At 32.2% G+C, this 17,084-nt stretch overlaps 1 protein-coding gene across 2 annotated transcripts in view; it reads right to left on the bottom strand.

Moving 5' to 3' along the window:
* The window catches only part of LOC129968526 (nuclear distribution protein nudE homolog 1-like), a 112,210-nt gene that overhangs the window by 49,425 nt on the left and 45,701 nt on the right, over nucleotides 1-17,084 (bottom strand). For both annotated transcript variants that reach the window (XR_008784421.1, XM_056082511.1), the window contains exon 2: nucleotides 8,533-8,686. Coding sequence is in view for 1 of the 2 variants with exons in the window: in XM_056082511.1 (XP_055938486.1) it covers nucleotides 8,533-8,686 (154 nt within the window). In the remaining variant the exon portion in view is untranslated. The remainder of the gene's footprint in view (nucleotides 1-8,532; nucleotides 8,687-17,084) is intronic.

Genomic DNA, 17,084 nt, shown 5'->3' with positions numbered 1-17,084 from the left:
CGGTCGCCAATTAAGTGTGCGCGACGAACGTAATCAATCACCTGGCCTTGAGGAAGACCGAAACAATGACCTCGTATGACCGTGGCCTCTTTACACCCCTCCCTACACTGCTGGACTCTTCCAGAAATAGATGCTGATGATTCTTCCAGATGGTGTTATGAATTAAGACAGGTAGAGACTGTCTGAAAACTCACCTTCTATTTCGGTCGGTTTGATCACTTTTATTATTTGTAATTATCTGTAATCTAACATAAGATGTTACAACTTATGAAAAATACAATGTTCTAAATTTATACTTAGAATTGTTAAGGATTATTTTGTACAATCTCTATCAAATATGTAAAATACAATAAAATAAATCGAATGGAAATATATATTTCTATGGATTGGATTGGAGTTGATCATGCTGCGCCAAACGTATGGTGAATATCTGAACATATGATAATGTAAAATTACGGTGAAAAAAGTTCTAAATTAGGGCTAGTTCATTTTTAAAAAATGGTTAAGTATTTAAAATCCAAGTGGCACACGATAAAAACAATCATATATAATGTAAAAAGCCAATCGATTTAAAAAAAAAAAAAAAAGAAAGAAAAAAGGAAGACATTAGAATGAGGATTTTCTCCCACTAGATTGTTAAGAGATAAAAATCTGAAAAAAAAAAAAAAAAAAAAAAAAAAAGGCTTCTGTGGAAGAAGGCGAAGGAAGCGGGTTGCTTTAATATAGTATATATGACAAATTCCATCTACTTATCCCTTTCAGTTTGAGAAATTGATCCGTGTTCATATTTACATGAATTATTCGTCAAATACTTTCTTCATCCACTCAATATTTGATAAGAAACTATCATTTTGATGAAAGGATCACATACCAAATACCAGCCTTCTATCTCGTTGCAAACTAGAAGGATTCTTACTTTTTTTTCCTTTCCTTTTTTCTTTCTCTCTTTTTTTTCCCTTTTAAAAACTTTCTTTCAGGTTTTTTAGTATCGGTAAATAAAATTGGAAATTAATTAAACATCCATAAAATTACATTAAATTGCTATTTTCATAAAAACGTTTCCATTGTAGTTCAACATGAAGCATATTGAATGAAAGAAAGTTAGTGTGTGGTCTTGGTAAAGCCAAATTTAGTTTAGTTATATTAACGTCCCATTTTCAAGCAAAACTAGGACTATTATGGGATGGACCACGTAATTTTGAACCGTGGTCAGATGACACCTGAATTGCCCCCCCCCCCTCCCAATAATGCTGGTTTTACTATTGAATTCATTAAGAAACTTTCAAATTTGCTGCAGCAGTTGAAAATTTGAGTAGAATAAAAATTAAGCTATCTAAAACCATTTCAGCGAATTACTGAGATTTTAAACAATTTCTAATGAATCAAATCAAAAAATTAACATACCACTGACTTTATTAAATCAATTTGCAAAAAAAAAAAAAAAAAAAAAAAAAAACAAGAAATTTTTTAAGATGCCTGTATTCTCAAAAACACACCCTAGCAGTGTGGTAAATACACTTCCTCAGGTTGAAAATGACCTAGGACCAAAACAACATCGCAAAAAATGAAAAAAAAAAAAGGAAGAAATGCATCTATTACTCGTGACCGTAAGAATCGAAACTGTTTCTCAACACGCCACCTAGCCCCCTCCCCCCCCCAAAAAAAAAGAAAACACCCGAACACAATACAGAAATATTTCTTCGATTATTGTTGTTATCACCCTCAGGTAAAATCATGATCATATTAAATGGCGAGTTGTTGCTTACAAATTGTTGCTCAGCGAAAACCAAAAGTCGAAAGGTTAAGTGTGGACCTAACCTATCTGCCTCAAGAAAACATTGACCTTCAACTTCCCAGAAAAAAAAAAGGGGGGCGGGAATGCTGCTTCGCTTTTATGAAAAAAAGGTTACACCATGTTTATCATATAAAGTGCTTAATATTACTGAATTTACACTCGATGTAGAAAAGAAAGGTTACATCAAGAAAAGGCCACTCTATTGGTTTCTGAAAGGAAGTGGTATGACAAAAATAAATGGTACATGTACGAATATATTTTTGCTCCTTCACTACATTCATTTTACAAAATTAAATATTGTCTTTGATGCTTTTCGGCTTAATATCTTTTCTAATAAGCTGTTTTTGAAGCTTGTCGTCTTACACAGGGGCGGATTTCCAGTTAAGCAGCGGCTTGAGGCCGCTAGGTTGAAAGCGGGGGAAGGGGGGGGGAGGAAATCGATTTAAAAATTTTCTATTCCTAGTTGACAAATAAACAAATTTGTAAAAAAAATCATGAAAATGATAAAACAAAAGCATAATATTAGTATTTAATGAAGTTTCTATACGTTTCGTTAAGTTCGCTCAATCGAGCATCTGCTTCAATAATATTGTGTACAAACGCGGATATTGAGCAGTTACAACAGAAAAATAAAAAATCTACTCACTAAGGTAACCAGCTGGAGTGGTCTCGCCCAAAGTTTCTCGTATATTCTGTAATAAACGTCATGCCAGAGAACGCTTTACATGGCATTGGCGTATAAAAATTATAAAATATCAACTTTTGGCGTGAATGTAGCCTTTTTACTGAATCTATCGTGTCATATTTGGCGATTAATCTCCGGTATGCAGTTAATAATACCCAAAAATCGAATTTGTATTTTAGACACGTTTTTCTCAACCGATTGAAATAAAAATTTGAAGCAAAACTGTATTTGTAGTCACAAAATAAAATACCAAATTTGATATATTTGCATTTTTGAATTATGACAGTTACATTTTTTTCAAAGTACAGACCGACAGACGGTCAACATTTTGTCAGTTTGCGCTCAAAATTTGACAAGTGTATACACTATAGATATTAAATTTGTGAATGGAATCTTATCTATCTAGCTCTCTTCGTTTTGCAGTTATCGCGTTAAATTATATTCAAACAGCCGGAGAATCGGACTTCCTCTAAACAGATTTTATTCAAAATTTGATATAAATCTGCAAATTTGATGTAAAGACCATATACCAAATTTCAGCCATATAGCTCAAAACTTTTTTAAGTATCTTCATCACAGACAGACATATTTTTCCAAGAATGTGTTTTTCGAACTCAGGGAGATCTAAAACGTGAAATTTCGTTAAAATCTTGAGTTTGAATTTTTTGACGACTACTATACTTTCTTTATACTACGTATACGAGAAAGTAATAAAATAAAAATTATTTACCTAAAATAAATCATTAACATGTTAAAAATGTGCTGAAATGTGAAACTAAAATGGTCATATTATTAAAAGAGAAGCCTCATAATGCGCATTGCTTAGGGCCACAAAATACTTAAATCCATCACAGGTGTCTTCTAATATATTGTCGCTGAATTACCCTTCAAGACGCTGTCCTGGATATTTGTATACCCTTGTTTTGTCATATGTGAATAAGTGATTAAGTAAGAAAGTGAATAAGAGATTTAAAAAAAAATCATTATTATGTTCATTTTAGATTAAAAAATTCAAGGGGGCTTTCTTTGCAGACAGAAGTAACTTTCTATAAATTCTAAGCTAAAATCTTTTTTATATTTTTGGTCCTATTTAGACTCAAAGTTGGGACAGAGATCAGGATTTTCTGGGGTTGATCGACCCGTGCAGATCTTAAAATTAAAAAGATAGCTATCAACTCATCAAGGTCCACATATAGAAATCAAATTGATAAAACGTTGACCTAGTGGTAAAAACTGTAATGAGAAAAGAAGAGTAGGTCGACATTAAAAATCTTTGAACAAATAGCGGATATCAGATAGCCTTCACTTTTTCTACTGTCGAAAAGAAAGTGCAGGAAACTTTCCTTTTTTGTTGTAAAAGAAAAGAAAGCCAGTCTGAAATATGAAACTTTTTAATTGTCCCATTCATCTACCCGAAGAAGACACCGCGGCCAGATCCTTCTTTTTTAATTAGAAACTGTGAAATTGGGCTTGTGGGTCAGCAAACGAAAGGAAAATGCTGTAAATAGTTCTCCCACACCTAAAGTTAAGCACGAAATAAAATTGGGAACCTATTTTTTACCACATTACAAAAAACACACACACAATGAAATTCCGCAAGACAAAAAGAAAATGCATGCATTGTCTGGCATTTTTAAAAAAACTAAAAGCGAAAACGCGTATGCATGCGAGTGTAAGTGCAAATAAAAATGTAAGTGAACACTAAAGAAGATATAATAACAAAAATATAAGCTCTATTAAAAAGTAAATAAATGCGTGTATACATACAATCGAGAAAAAAATATGAAGAACACTAATCCATGACCGAGAAATTCATAAGAGCGGAACGAATAAAGGAATCCTCGTCCCTGGGGGCATTCTGGACTTGCAACAATGGTTCCAGACAAAGACGAGGTGGCAACAAAAGAGAGAATTCCATTGTAAGGGGGAGGGATTCGCTCGTGTTTTGTCTACGGCGAGATTCAAATATTAGCGTGCCGCCTAAATAAAGCCCACCTGTTTGATCCACTCTCACTCTGAACAATAGAAAAAGGAACGGAAAAAGTGCGGAAGGTATTATAGAATGCGTGCTGTAAATCGTTTGGTAAAATGTTTTTAATCCCTTTTCGAACATAGATGTGTATCGCAATGTGGGAAGTTGGTGGTGTGCTTGTGGGGGTATATCTAAAAGAGTATAAGAGCACATTTTTAAATGTGGAATGCAAAGGGATTATTCACTTTTATTTTTAAACACGTAAGACATACAAAAGATATTTATTACAAAGTTCTTTACTAACCACTCGAGAATGTTCAAACTTCATCTCTTTTCACTAAACAAGTGGCCGCGTTGATCTGGTGGTAAGATCTCGGCTTCGGAAATGGAGGGGTCAAGTTTGAGACCCGATTCCATCGAAGAACCGTCGTGTGAGCGCGTATCGTACCCGCTGAATTCGTCGGGGACAAACGTCCTCCCACTGATGTGATTTCGAGAGGGGATGCCAGCTAAGGTGTCGTCCTCATCCGACTGCAACGACGAAAAAATTACGAGACTAGTCCCAAAATAGACCGAGTATTGCTTTAAAACGGGACGTTAATATAACTAAATTAAACCCATTAATTAGAGAATAGAAAGTTGATTATCACTACATAATTAGGAAGTAAATTTGATATTTTTGTTCAAATGAACACAAAAATCTTTTCTGTTTGTTTTGTTTTGTTTTTTAATATTTGTTCCGAAGAGCTCTTTATTCTACTTATTGAGTTGATTAGCCTCAATCAGTACTTGATAAAAGAGAGAATTTCTTTAAAAACGTTTCATTCTTCCCTTCATTAAAACAGTTCACTTCTATTTTGGAAACTGTAGCATTTATGCAATTGCGAATGATATATAATACCAACTTTTTTTTTGATAAGGTGTATGAAAGGAAATGAAAATTAAAACAACCAACCTATATACTTGATTCATTGCCATTTCACATTGTATAATTTGATACAGTATTATTTTTTTCACTATCAAACTTTTCCCTAAATTTACTTAGTACAGTTTTTATTCAGTTCGCATTCGCTAATTTGAGGAATTCTAACATAATCAATACTTAAAGATCAGTGTTCCATTTTGAATGGTATAATCGCATTTGTTGTTCAATGAATCGTGTGAAAAAATGGCTTATTTGATGCTTTCTACCATGACTTAAAAATCTCACCCATTTTTTAAAAATATTTCGTGCAATTACGAAAAGTACAACAATCTAATTATGCAACAATGAAATAGCTGAGGTAATAAGCCATGATTCCATTTAGACAGAACCAATAGCAATTCTTTTATTCCTTACTTAATTAATTTACAATTTATAATTTATTTTATTTTATTTTTTGGTTTTGAACATTTAGGAGTAGGTAATTCATTGTGGATGGATCGACTCAGCAGAAAGTATCAAAATATTTGAATTCTACAATAAAATCGTTTGCTTATCGTTCTCAACAAGGATATAAACTGACAAATGATGAATTCCCTTAATTTTGTTTTAAGGGCAACTTAAAAGATAGCATTTGCCAAAATAAATCCGACAGTATTTAATAATTCAAGAAAAAAATTCAGATTACAGACGATTACCAACTGTCTAATTTGATATAAAACATTATCCAGAGATCCAATGCTTGTATCGAATAAAATCGAAACAATTTGCTCTATAAGTATAAATAAATTATTTCTCCTGTGAAATATTTTATTAAGTACAAAACTCAACATAAATATTTAAAAACCAGAGGCAAATGGTCTCCACAAAATTTTCTCGCTTACTCTCAAATACAGATGCTATTCCAGTGAACACCATGCATGGCATTGGCTTTCTATAGTACGAAATATTAACTTTTGGTGTGAATTTAGCATTTTTACAGAACCTATCGTGTGATTCTTGGCAAGTTATTTGGCGATTAATCCCTGATATGCAGTCAAAGGTGTCCAAAAATCAAATGTTGGTTTCAGACGTGTTCTTCTCAACCAATTGAAACAAAACAAAAATATTGACACAGAACTACATTTTTATTCTCAAAATTCCACACCATATTCCATTGATATATTTAATTCGCTGCGTTTTTGAGTTATCGTTCTTACATGTTTCTGAAAGTACAGATGGACAGACAGTCAACCCCTCGTTGGATTTAGCTCAAAATTGGGTAGGCGTCTATGCTAAAAATATTAAATCCATGTACCATATTTTATCTATCTAGCTCTCTTCGTTTTATAGTTATCGTGCTACCTTATATTCTAACAGCCGGACAAACAGAATCCCTTTAAACGGATTTTGCTCAAAATTTGATAGAAACCTACGCATTTGGTTTTTACGAAATTTCATCCTTCTAATTCAAAGCTTTTGGAGTTATCTTTGTCACAGACAGAGAGACAGACATTTTCCAGAAATATATTTATCGAACTGGGGGAGGTCTAAAATATGAAAATTTGTCAAAATCTCGCGTTCGAGTTTTTTGGTGATTACTGTACCTTCTCTATACTTCGTAGACGAGAAAGCACAAATTGAAAAAAGTTATTTTCTATATAAATCATACACGAGTCACGACTTATCCGACATAAAATCATAAAATCCGTTTGTAAGAGCAAATAAGTTATTAGATTCTACAAATCTAAATTATTGAACTAACAAAAATAATGTTTCTTGAGGGCAAATATATCTCACTAATTCGTTCCACTTCAGAGGACAAACCTAATCTAATGAAAGACTAAATAAAAGAAAGACAGAGACATCAAAGATTGCCATTTTAAAATTTGTTCAAGATGGTAATCTTATTCAAGAAAGTGTGAGATGTAAACCCTCTGAGCTCTGATCAGTATTCAACTCCAGCATGGGAATTCTCGGAAAGTTAGCTCTTCAATGAGGACAAAGCAGAATGCTGATGATAACGAGAGCCCTATTTCAAACACAGCGAATGGATTACTTCTTTAAAGGGAAATCGCACGCTGTCTGGCAGAAACGATGTTTTCTTGTTCGATGCATCTGATTGCGACTGTCTGAACGATTTAATGAGGATGTCTGTGTAATTACCGGAGGTATGATGAACTCACGTGATTGTATCGACTGACCTTGAATTTTATCAAGAATTACAAGCAACAAAATGACGTTGAATGCATTTATGAGAGCAGTTAATTTAGTGAATATTAAATTGAAATTAATATGATTTTGGTATGCCATGTATTTACCAAACTGGTTTTACTATTTGCCACATTCATTTATAAACCCAATAGTTCTTATTTAAAATGGGTGAAATTATTTGATTGTGAAAGTGAATATTTAATTGGAAATCACTATCAGAACCACAATAAGCTCTGATTTCTTTTCAATACCGTGTTAATGTTCCGCCTTTTACTAGAGATAAGAAATACGATTATTATATTTTTAATTAAAAAGTTTCATAATGATTGGTGTAACAGCATTAATTTTCGAAGAAATCAGCAACAAACACGTCAACATTCTTGGTCAGAAACAGTGTATGTCTATATTCACCATATTTTCGTCCAAAAATTAGCTAAATCCTTATATCTTAAGAAAAAACGACCTCTAACGCATGCTGTATCCTGCACGATGCACACTGTTTTTGCAAAGAGCCTTTATAGCAAATGAACAACTCCAGTCCAAAAAAAATCGTCATAAAATAACAAATGGTAATGTTCTGTTTTATAGATAGGACCACTGTCACGTTCTTTTACATTATATAACAATTTTTCTCGAATAGAAAAATTGCTACTTGTTCTGGAGAACTCTTAATCTGATAAAAAAAAAGAATGCAAGAAGGAGGTATATACAGCGTTCCACACAGTACAATTCAATCCTTAACATGTATAGCCTTTATTTTTTGAACAGAAGTTCTTCAAACAATAGAAATTCGAAATCGAATAAATCACATACTATTACAAAGACAAAACGCCATGGTTTAACAAGAAATAAATTAAATAAACCTAATGAATTATAATTGGATCTACATGATATTTATCTGACTTCCTTGGAATATATTCCAATCCATCTTTAGAAATTATAATATTATGAATATAGTATTATACCTGCAGTCTTTCGCATTCGGCTTTTAGCTGGTTGTTTGTAGAAGTGAGCTCCTTGTTCTTAGCCTCTGCCTGCGATAACTGAGCTTCCAGTTCGGTTTCTAAATCCCGACTACCCTCCTGGAATTCTTCCAATTCCTGCTGGACATCGCTGAACCTGAAAATCAAGAAGAAAAATCATAAGATTTTAAGTTGGGGTGCCTTCAGTTCTATCAAAATATATCAGGAAACAAGAGTAATGTTTATAAGGAAAGTCTGCAAAATTTTAGTACCCGTCGAAAGACCAATTTTATTCACATTTGGTTCAAACTTTGACAAGTGTCTACATTATAGACATTAAATCTGTATAACGAATTTTATCCATCTAGCTCTCTTCGTTTTGTAGTTGTCGTGTTAAATTACATTCGAATAGCCTGACAGACAGATTTCTTCTGAACGGACTTTGCTCAAAATTTGATAGAAATCTACAAATTCAATAGTGAAAAAAAAGAAAAGAAAAAAAAACACTACTGCATTTTAATGATTTAAGCTTATTGCGTTTATATTGCCTTTATGTGCCAAAAGAATCGACCAACGAGCAATCAACTGTTTGACGGATTTAACACAAAATTTGATAAATGTTTATAATGCTAATTTTTTGTTCTAAATTTTATCTATTTAGCTCTTTTCGTGTTGTAATTATTGAGTTCATTTGTACTCAAACAGACAATTTTTTTTTGACAAGATTTCGTTCAAAATTCGACAGAAATTTACAAATTTTGTAGTAATTCCATATACCAAATTCCAGCCGTTTGGTTCATAGAAATCTTGACAGACTTTCTTTGTCACAGACAAACAGACATAATATCAAAAATGTGTTTTTCGGACTAGAGAGGTCTGAAGCGAGGAGATTTGTTCTCACGTTCTCACGTTCAAATCTCACGTTCGAATTTTTTGACGATTACAATTTCAATAAATAGAAAAAGTTAAAAAGGGAAACCTGCATTTTAGCAGATTTTTTTAAAAGTATTTTTTAAATCAAAACCATTTTTTCCCCCATTTTGGACTTTAAAAAAATGGAAAACACTGAAAGTTAGCTCAGCAAGGACTTTCAATCTTATTAATTGTTTTTCACAAAAATTTCAACTTTCTTTATATGTGATCCCCTCCCTTTTCGAACGAAAAAAATGTCCGCGCCCACATTATTTTCAAAAAATGTTCTCGGAGTTTGAAACCAGAAGATTTATTGGTGGTAACTGTGTGCAAAACCAATTAAAAGCACCTATTAATTAATATATGTAACCCTTATTTTTTATAACATAAGTAGAAGTATTTGAAATAAGAAGTTATGCCAAAATCTTTTCGAGATATCAAAACTTTTTTCCCTGGCCCCACTTGGGGGCGAGATCACAGCTTTAAAAAGACTTTCTTTGCACTGTCTGCCAGGAAATCAGGAATCATAACGTCAGAAACATAAAAGAACCAAATAACTTTGAAATTTTCGCAGAGCTGTACCATGTTTTCGCACTAAAACATTCATGAAGGATAGAAATAAAATTATGAATACACAATTTTAAGCATGCATATAAAGAGAGAGCTCCTATTGGAGTTCATTTAGAAGTAAAATGTGACATCAAAAGACAAACATTACGCAAATAAAAAGGTTTGACGTTTTCAGAACTTATAAATAAATAACTGTAATGTTTACTAAGTAACTACGTCAAATGCACGCCACCTGCTTATAAATAAAAATCCCGGGCACGTTTTGCATGCCAAACCTCCGTACTGAAAATAGTGGACAAGGACACTGTTCTTTGTAAATGCATCGGCCATCGACGCATGAATGACCAGTGAGTCACTGCAGTATATATAATACAATAACTTATTTAAAATCAGGCTAAATTTCGTAAACAATGGATATTCTTATTAAGCAACATAGAGATTTTTACGACAAATTAAAAAAACTAATAGCACGAAATTGCGATGATATTAATGCTTATTGCTTCTATTCTTTTATTATAACGTTAAACAGCGTTGTTTTAACGGTAACGGTAACAAATCACTGGACCTTGTGATTTTATGACTCTCAATATTTATTTAGATATAATTGAATTTTATTTTTATTTTTTAAAAATTCCATCTAGTTAATTATTGTTCCTTTTTAAATGAGTATTTTAAAAATCAAAATCACGAGTGGCTTGTGATAAGATTGGACGATATTTCCACTAATTTATTTTGAGAATTGATAATGATTTAAAAAGTTAAAAAATTAATGATTTGCACTGATATGATACCATAACGTCATATAATAAAAGTCACTATACAGAGTGATTCAAAACTTATCGTTCAAATTTCGTTGAGAGGTAGGGAATGCGTCAGGAAACCGATTTCACATTGGAAAATATGTCCGCAAACGTCATCTGTATGGACAAAATAAACACGTGAAGTGAACACAAGGGAATCAGTACAGTTAAGAAATAGCGAATGTGGCTTTTATTTCAACAAGGTAAAGTACAAGTTTACAGTAGGTGCTCAAAGATATCCACGGAGGATAAATCAGGTGACCTGGATGGCCAAGCAATCGGTCTACCTCTGCTTATCCATTGAGCTCCAAATGTCCGGTTCAAGAAATCACGCGCAACAATTGTGCTATGGTTTGGAGTTCCGCCATGTTGATACCACATACCTCGGCTCATATGTACGCAGGTATTTCCGTGATATGCCAGCCGTTTTTCAAAATGTTCTGTGGTCAATGCAACGGCGCTGTGAATCCCGTGATCGTGTAAATGGTCGCAATTCTGAGCATCTATTGTGCAGCACGTATTGGTAACGAATGTACTTTACCTTGTTGGAATAAAAGCCACATTCGTTACCATTTAACTGTACTGTTTCCTTGTGTTCACTTCCCTTGTCCATTTTTCCAATGCAGGTGAAGTTTGGGGGCATACTTTCCTATGTGAAGATTTTCTGAGATATTCCCTACCTTCCCACGAAATTTGAAAGATAAGTTTTGAATCACTTTGTATATGCCTTCGAATATCTAAATAAATATTATTACATGCTCTCCCTCTTGGAAAACTCTCCATGAGCTTCAAAATTTAGATTCATCAGGCAGAATTAGACTCAAAATTTCTAAAAATCTTCCATTATCATAAATACGTGTTGGTTATTCAAAATATACCCTACTTTTTTTATTTCTTCTTCCAACGGAATAAAAAAAAAACCCTTCCTATAAAATTAGAATAAAACAGCTCGGTCTAAAACGAGATGGATCTGAAAATAACATTTTTTTTCTCAATAATTACCTCCATAAATCAAACCTCACAATGAAACGATGCAAACTGTAGTTGTCAAAAACAGATATAAATTGACAAATGTTAACCATCACCAAAAACTAGTTTTCACCTCAATTCTGTTACTAAATCGGTTTTAAATTACATGATAATTAAAACAGCAGCAAGCATGATTACAGAATGAAATCTTCCTCGTCTGTCAACAACTTGTAGTACTAACAAAAACAAATTCATCAACTTCATTTCAACTTTGAATAAAAACCTTGTTTAAAAAAAACACACACACACACACACACAGAGCTTCTTCATGCCTGTTTGTTTTATGACCCACATGGCCAGTTGTTCTCATGAGTTCGAAAATCACCTGCCCCTAGAAGGCTGGGAGTGGTTTTTTTCAACCACTTCTTTTTTCCCGCGCTTTGGGCAGCATGTATTATGCGGGTGTAACAACCTTTTCCTGGGAAATTAGAATAGATCATCGATCAATGACTTCAGAAAACTCAGCCAAGAAAATGAGCAAATTGATCAGTCTCATTTTAAATTCATAGCCTTAATCCCCGAGTGGGTCACTCAAATTAAGAGCAGAAGAATAATTCAGATTTTCTTTCACACATGCTATTTTTAAAATTAGAACATTAGGGGTGTAAACCACTAGAGAGTTTTATATGCAGATAAGTTTGGTTTGGTGGTTATAAAGATAATATTGATTAATGAGCATTGATAAGAAACTGATTCGACACTATTTCAGTGAATACTTATGTTATCTAATATATAAAAATGAATTTATGTTTATTTGTACCTTATTTGCTGCCGTACCGTTCAACCGATTATGATGAAAATATTGTCTACCCTAAAGCACTTGAATAATAAAGTAAAAAAAAAGAAAATAGTATAAATATTATTTATACTTCTTCTTTATGTATCATCCAATTCCAATGAAAGCAATCAGTGTCGACAAGAAAATAAATATCATACTTTCTATCATTCCAAATTAAACAAGAAAGTTATTTCAAACTTCAAACGATATTTCCAAAATTATTTCTTCTGCAGCAGCAAGCTAAGGTGCCAGGTACCAGCTAGTGTAAAATAAATTTTTTTAAAAGAATATTTCTAAATGTAATTTCAACCAGAATATTAGAACTTTAAGCTAAAAAATGTAATATGTTATTTTTTTCCATCATTTCTTTATTTTTTCAATGATAACTTATATATACTGTACAATATCATCAAAATTCAGTACATATCTCCATATTTGTACAGTTTTAAACTTAATTTATTTCATGATAGAAACATAAAGGGACATGTTCTTACATAATTAGAAGTATTTAAGAACACATGTACTTATAGGATTAGAAGGATGTAAGAACACATGTTCTTACATGATTAGAAGGATGTAAGAAAACATGTTCTTACATGATTAGAAGAATGTAAGAACATGTTCGCCAATTAACCTGCTTCATTGAAAAGCCATTTTCAGAACATCTCATTCTTTTCCTTGAATATTAATGAAATTTCCTATTAACAATTAAAAAAAAATTCAATATTTCATGTTTAATTTCATAAAATTTTTCAAGCATTTTTTCCGTGAGGCGAATTTTAAAATAAAATTTATCTAGTGTAACAAATAAAAGAGTATTTTTTTTAAGACACTGAAATTATACCTAATATAGTAATTCGTTGTCAGAGAATTGTACCATGATTTTCGTATAGTGATCTAGAGGCAGAATCTTTTCTTCAGAATCGGAAAAAAAATACAGGTTTCAGATTAGATTTCATCAAAAATATGAAGAATATATAAATATGGTACTCTTCAAAGCAAGCACTAAAAGTTAAATATCCAACTGCAGTGTAACTAAAAGTACTGAAATTGTCATGCCGATATAGGTGTCTGCTGTTTGTTGCTGTTGTTGCTTTACCACTATTTAAAATCCAGAGACACTTCAGAATAGCTTTTGCACATCTTTAAAACGGCACAGTTCTTTGAAAAATGCAATTAATAAAATTCAACCAAAGAAAATGTATACCTTTTAATTGATTTGCACACATGAAATATAACCTTTTTTATCAGACATCGCTTTGAACTGAGGGAAGTATATTTGATTAATTTCACAAAAAAAAATGTTTAATATAAAATTCGCTGTTATGATAACAATTTTAATAATAAGGAGAAAGAGAGTCAAATCGCGATCCAATGAAATGTATAAAAATAAACATTTTTCCAGCTTCTTGCCCATACATTTAAGGAAAGTAATTTACAGAAAATTAATTCTGATAATTTGAATAATCAAAATCTTTTTATAATATCTATTTTTAACGCTGAATTTTTCCACTCTCCCTTCCCATTCTTATTTTCTAAGGCTTTTCTGCAGCGAAAGAATGAACGGATCTTGCATATCAATGAACGCGTTCCTCCAGTCACCGTATGTGTCCATCGCAACGACCGGGTTTAACGTTCTCGGTTCCTCGATGTATGCAAATAGCGACAAGTCCCACAACAAGATTCCCCGGTTCACAATTAGATCGATCTTCCGTTAAGATACCAGAGAGAAATTCCGGTTTCACATACCGAGAGACGATTACTTAGGAAAATAAAAAAAATCGCCAACCCACGCCATCAAGATGGTATGGGGAGATAAATGACACACACGGAAAAGGAGCAAGACACCGCTGTTATGAAGAAAGTAATGGAATCTGCTCGTGCACTTTTTCGGCCACTTCCGGCTTCACTGAGTGAATGCAAATGAGTGAAATAACCTTAAATTGACAGATATTTTTGAGTTTGACAACATAATCACGAAACAGTGTGATTTTTGTAGACGTATCTGGTATATTTACGGCTAGAATGTTATTGAATAGAGTAATCATTTTCGTTTCGATATAGAATATGATTTTAGACAAAAGGAATGTTTTGACTCAAATGCTCGAGTAGATGAAAATAGAACCTATCAAGACAGATAGATATATTTATCGATATCAACATCTGGAATTCAATAATGCTCTTCCAAGTCCCTATTTATTTCGATCACTAAGTTCCTCAACAAGAATAATACTTAATTTCTTATTTTTCGTTTATTCCTTGTACATTATTTTTAGGATTTAAGATCGACATTTTTAATATTCCTGCAAGCATGTTATTTTCTAATCCCAAAAAAAAAAAAAAAAAAAAAAAGATTTTGTAAAGCAGAATAGTGTGCAGGATTTTGTTTAATTATATTATCGACCCATTTTAAAGCAGTACTAAGGCTACTTAGGGACGGACCTGGTAATTTTGAACCGCGGTAAGATGACAAGGACAACATCTGAGTTGGTGCTCCCCTCTCCACACTTCCACACCACACAAGCTGGAGGACGTTTGGCCAGACGGATTTAGCGTGCACTAGACTCGCTTACACGGCTGTAGTTCGATGGAATCTGATCTCGAACCTAAACACCTCAGGTTTCGAAGTCGAGACCCTACCATCAGGCCATCGCAGCCCATTTGTGCAGCCTTTTTAATTTTTATATCAACTGCGGAACCCTTAGATAACGATTGCGAAAATTTCTGAATCTTCATTGTAATAAATTTCTATTCACACAGATCTAAGCGACTAATTGAAAAATAATCAGACCTTAGATCTGACCCTAATAGAACCAAATCAAATCTTTCTATTAAAATAATAAATACTTTTTTTCTGAGAAAATAATAAATCCGTTGATATAATAAACTAAAACTCAGAAAACTAATAATGTACAAGAATTTAATTTATGAATTATTTAATTATTACACTCTTATAGTGTGTATTAATTATAGACTTTCCAAAATTAGATTAGAATTTCCATTATAAAATTCCAAATTGCTATATTCTGTATTCGTAATAAAAATATTAAGCAATATTTTCCAGTGTTTGTTTAAATAATTTTATTGGGAATTTTTAATTATTCTTCGTAATAAATTCAAAAAATTATTAAATGTTTATCTGCAAATCTAGCAGAGGTTTCTTTTACAATATAAATTCAAATTAATTTTACAGACGGATAGAAAGAAGCAAATCAATGACCAAAAAGCATTCAATTTATGACTAGAATATAACATAAATTTACAGTCATTAAATACTATTGTTCTGTAATAGAGACACAAAAAATGATACCATTTGTTTTAATGAACAGATAAACATATCATAAATCAATCACAATAATTTCTGTTATTCAAAAGCGTAAGAAACCGCTATTGTAAGAATTCGCTTTTTAAAGCTCACTAAACAAAAGAAGAAACTAAATAGCCATAATCAGTCGGCATGACAACATATCAAAGAGAAAACTGGGCCGTTTTTAAGAGGGTAAGTGTAGGGAATTTTGCAATACAAGAATCACTTATTATCACATAAATATATGTTGTTCTAAATATTTTTAAAATAAGGAAATAGAAAACTAGATTTAAGAACTGATTTTGCACTAGTATAAACCCATTTTTTTCCTCGGTCAGTTTTAGTCATTTTTACTTTCATGTATACGTAGTATAGAGAAAGAAAGTAAATAACAAAAAGTATAAAAAAATTCCAACTCGTGATATTGACGTATCTCCACGTTTTAAACGTCACTAAGTTAAAAAAAAAAAAAAAAAAAAAAAAAATAGAAAATTAGAAAATGTCCATCTGTCTGTGACAAAGATAACTAAAACAATTAGAGCTACACAGTTGAAATTTGGTATACGATTTTTGCACCAATTTTTAGATTTCTGTCAAATTTTGAGTAAAATCTGTTCAGAAAAACTCCGTCTACCTAGATATTCGAATATAAGTTAACACGATCACTACAAAATATAAAGAGCTAGATAGATAAAATTTGATGCACAGATTTAACATCTAAAGTTTAGACACTTGTCATATTTTGAGCTAAATCCAACAAGCTGTTGACCGTCTGTAGGTCTGTACTTTCAGAATCAAGTAAACACGATAATTCAAACGCAGTGACTTAAATATACCAAATTAGGTATGAGATTTTGTTACTACAAGTGCAGTTTTCTGGCAAATTTTTGTTTCAACCAGTTGGAAGAAACATGTATAAAACATTAAATTTTTGCATACTATTAACTGTATGCCAAGGATTAGCCAATAACTCGCCAAAGATTGTACTATAAATTCTGTAAAAGTACTAAATCTACGCCAAAAGTTAATATTTCGTAACTAATCTACATTAATGCCATGTAAGGCGTTCTCTGGCATGACAAGTTTATTAAAGAATATGCGAGAAAGTTTTGGAGAGACTACTCCAGCTAGTTAATCATCATTTTTAATGGGATAACAA

Source organism: Argiope bruennichi, chromosome 5, assembly GCF_947563725.1.
Source record: "Argiope bruennichi chromosome 5, qqArgBrue1.1, whole genome shotgun sequence".
NCBI classification, from domain to species: Eukaryota; Metazoa; Arthropoda; class Arachnida; order Araneae; family Araneidae; genus Argiope; species Argiope bruennichi.
This window is presented reverse-complemented; position numbering and strand designations above follow the sequence as displayed.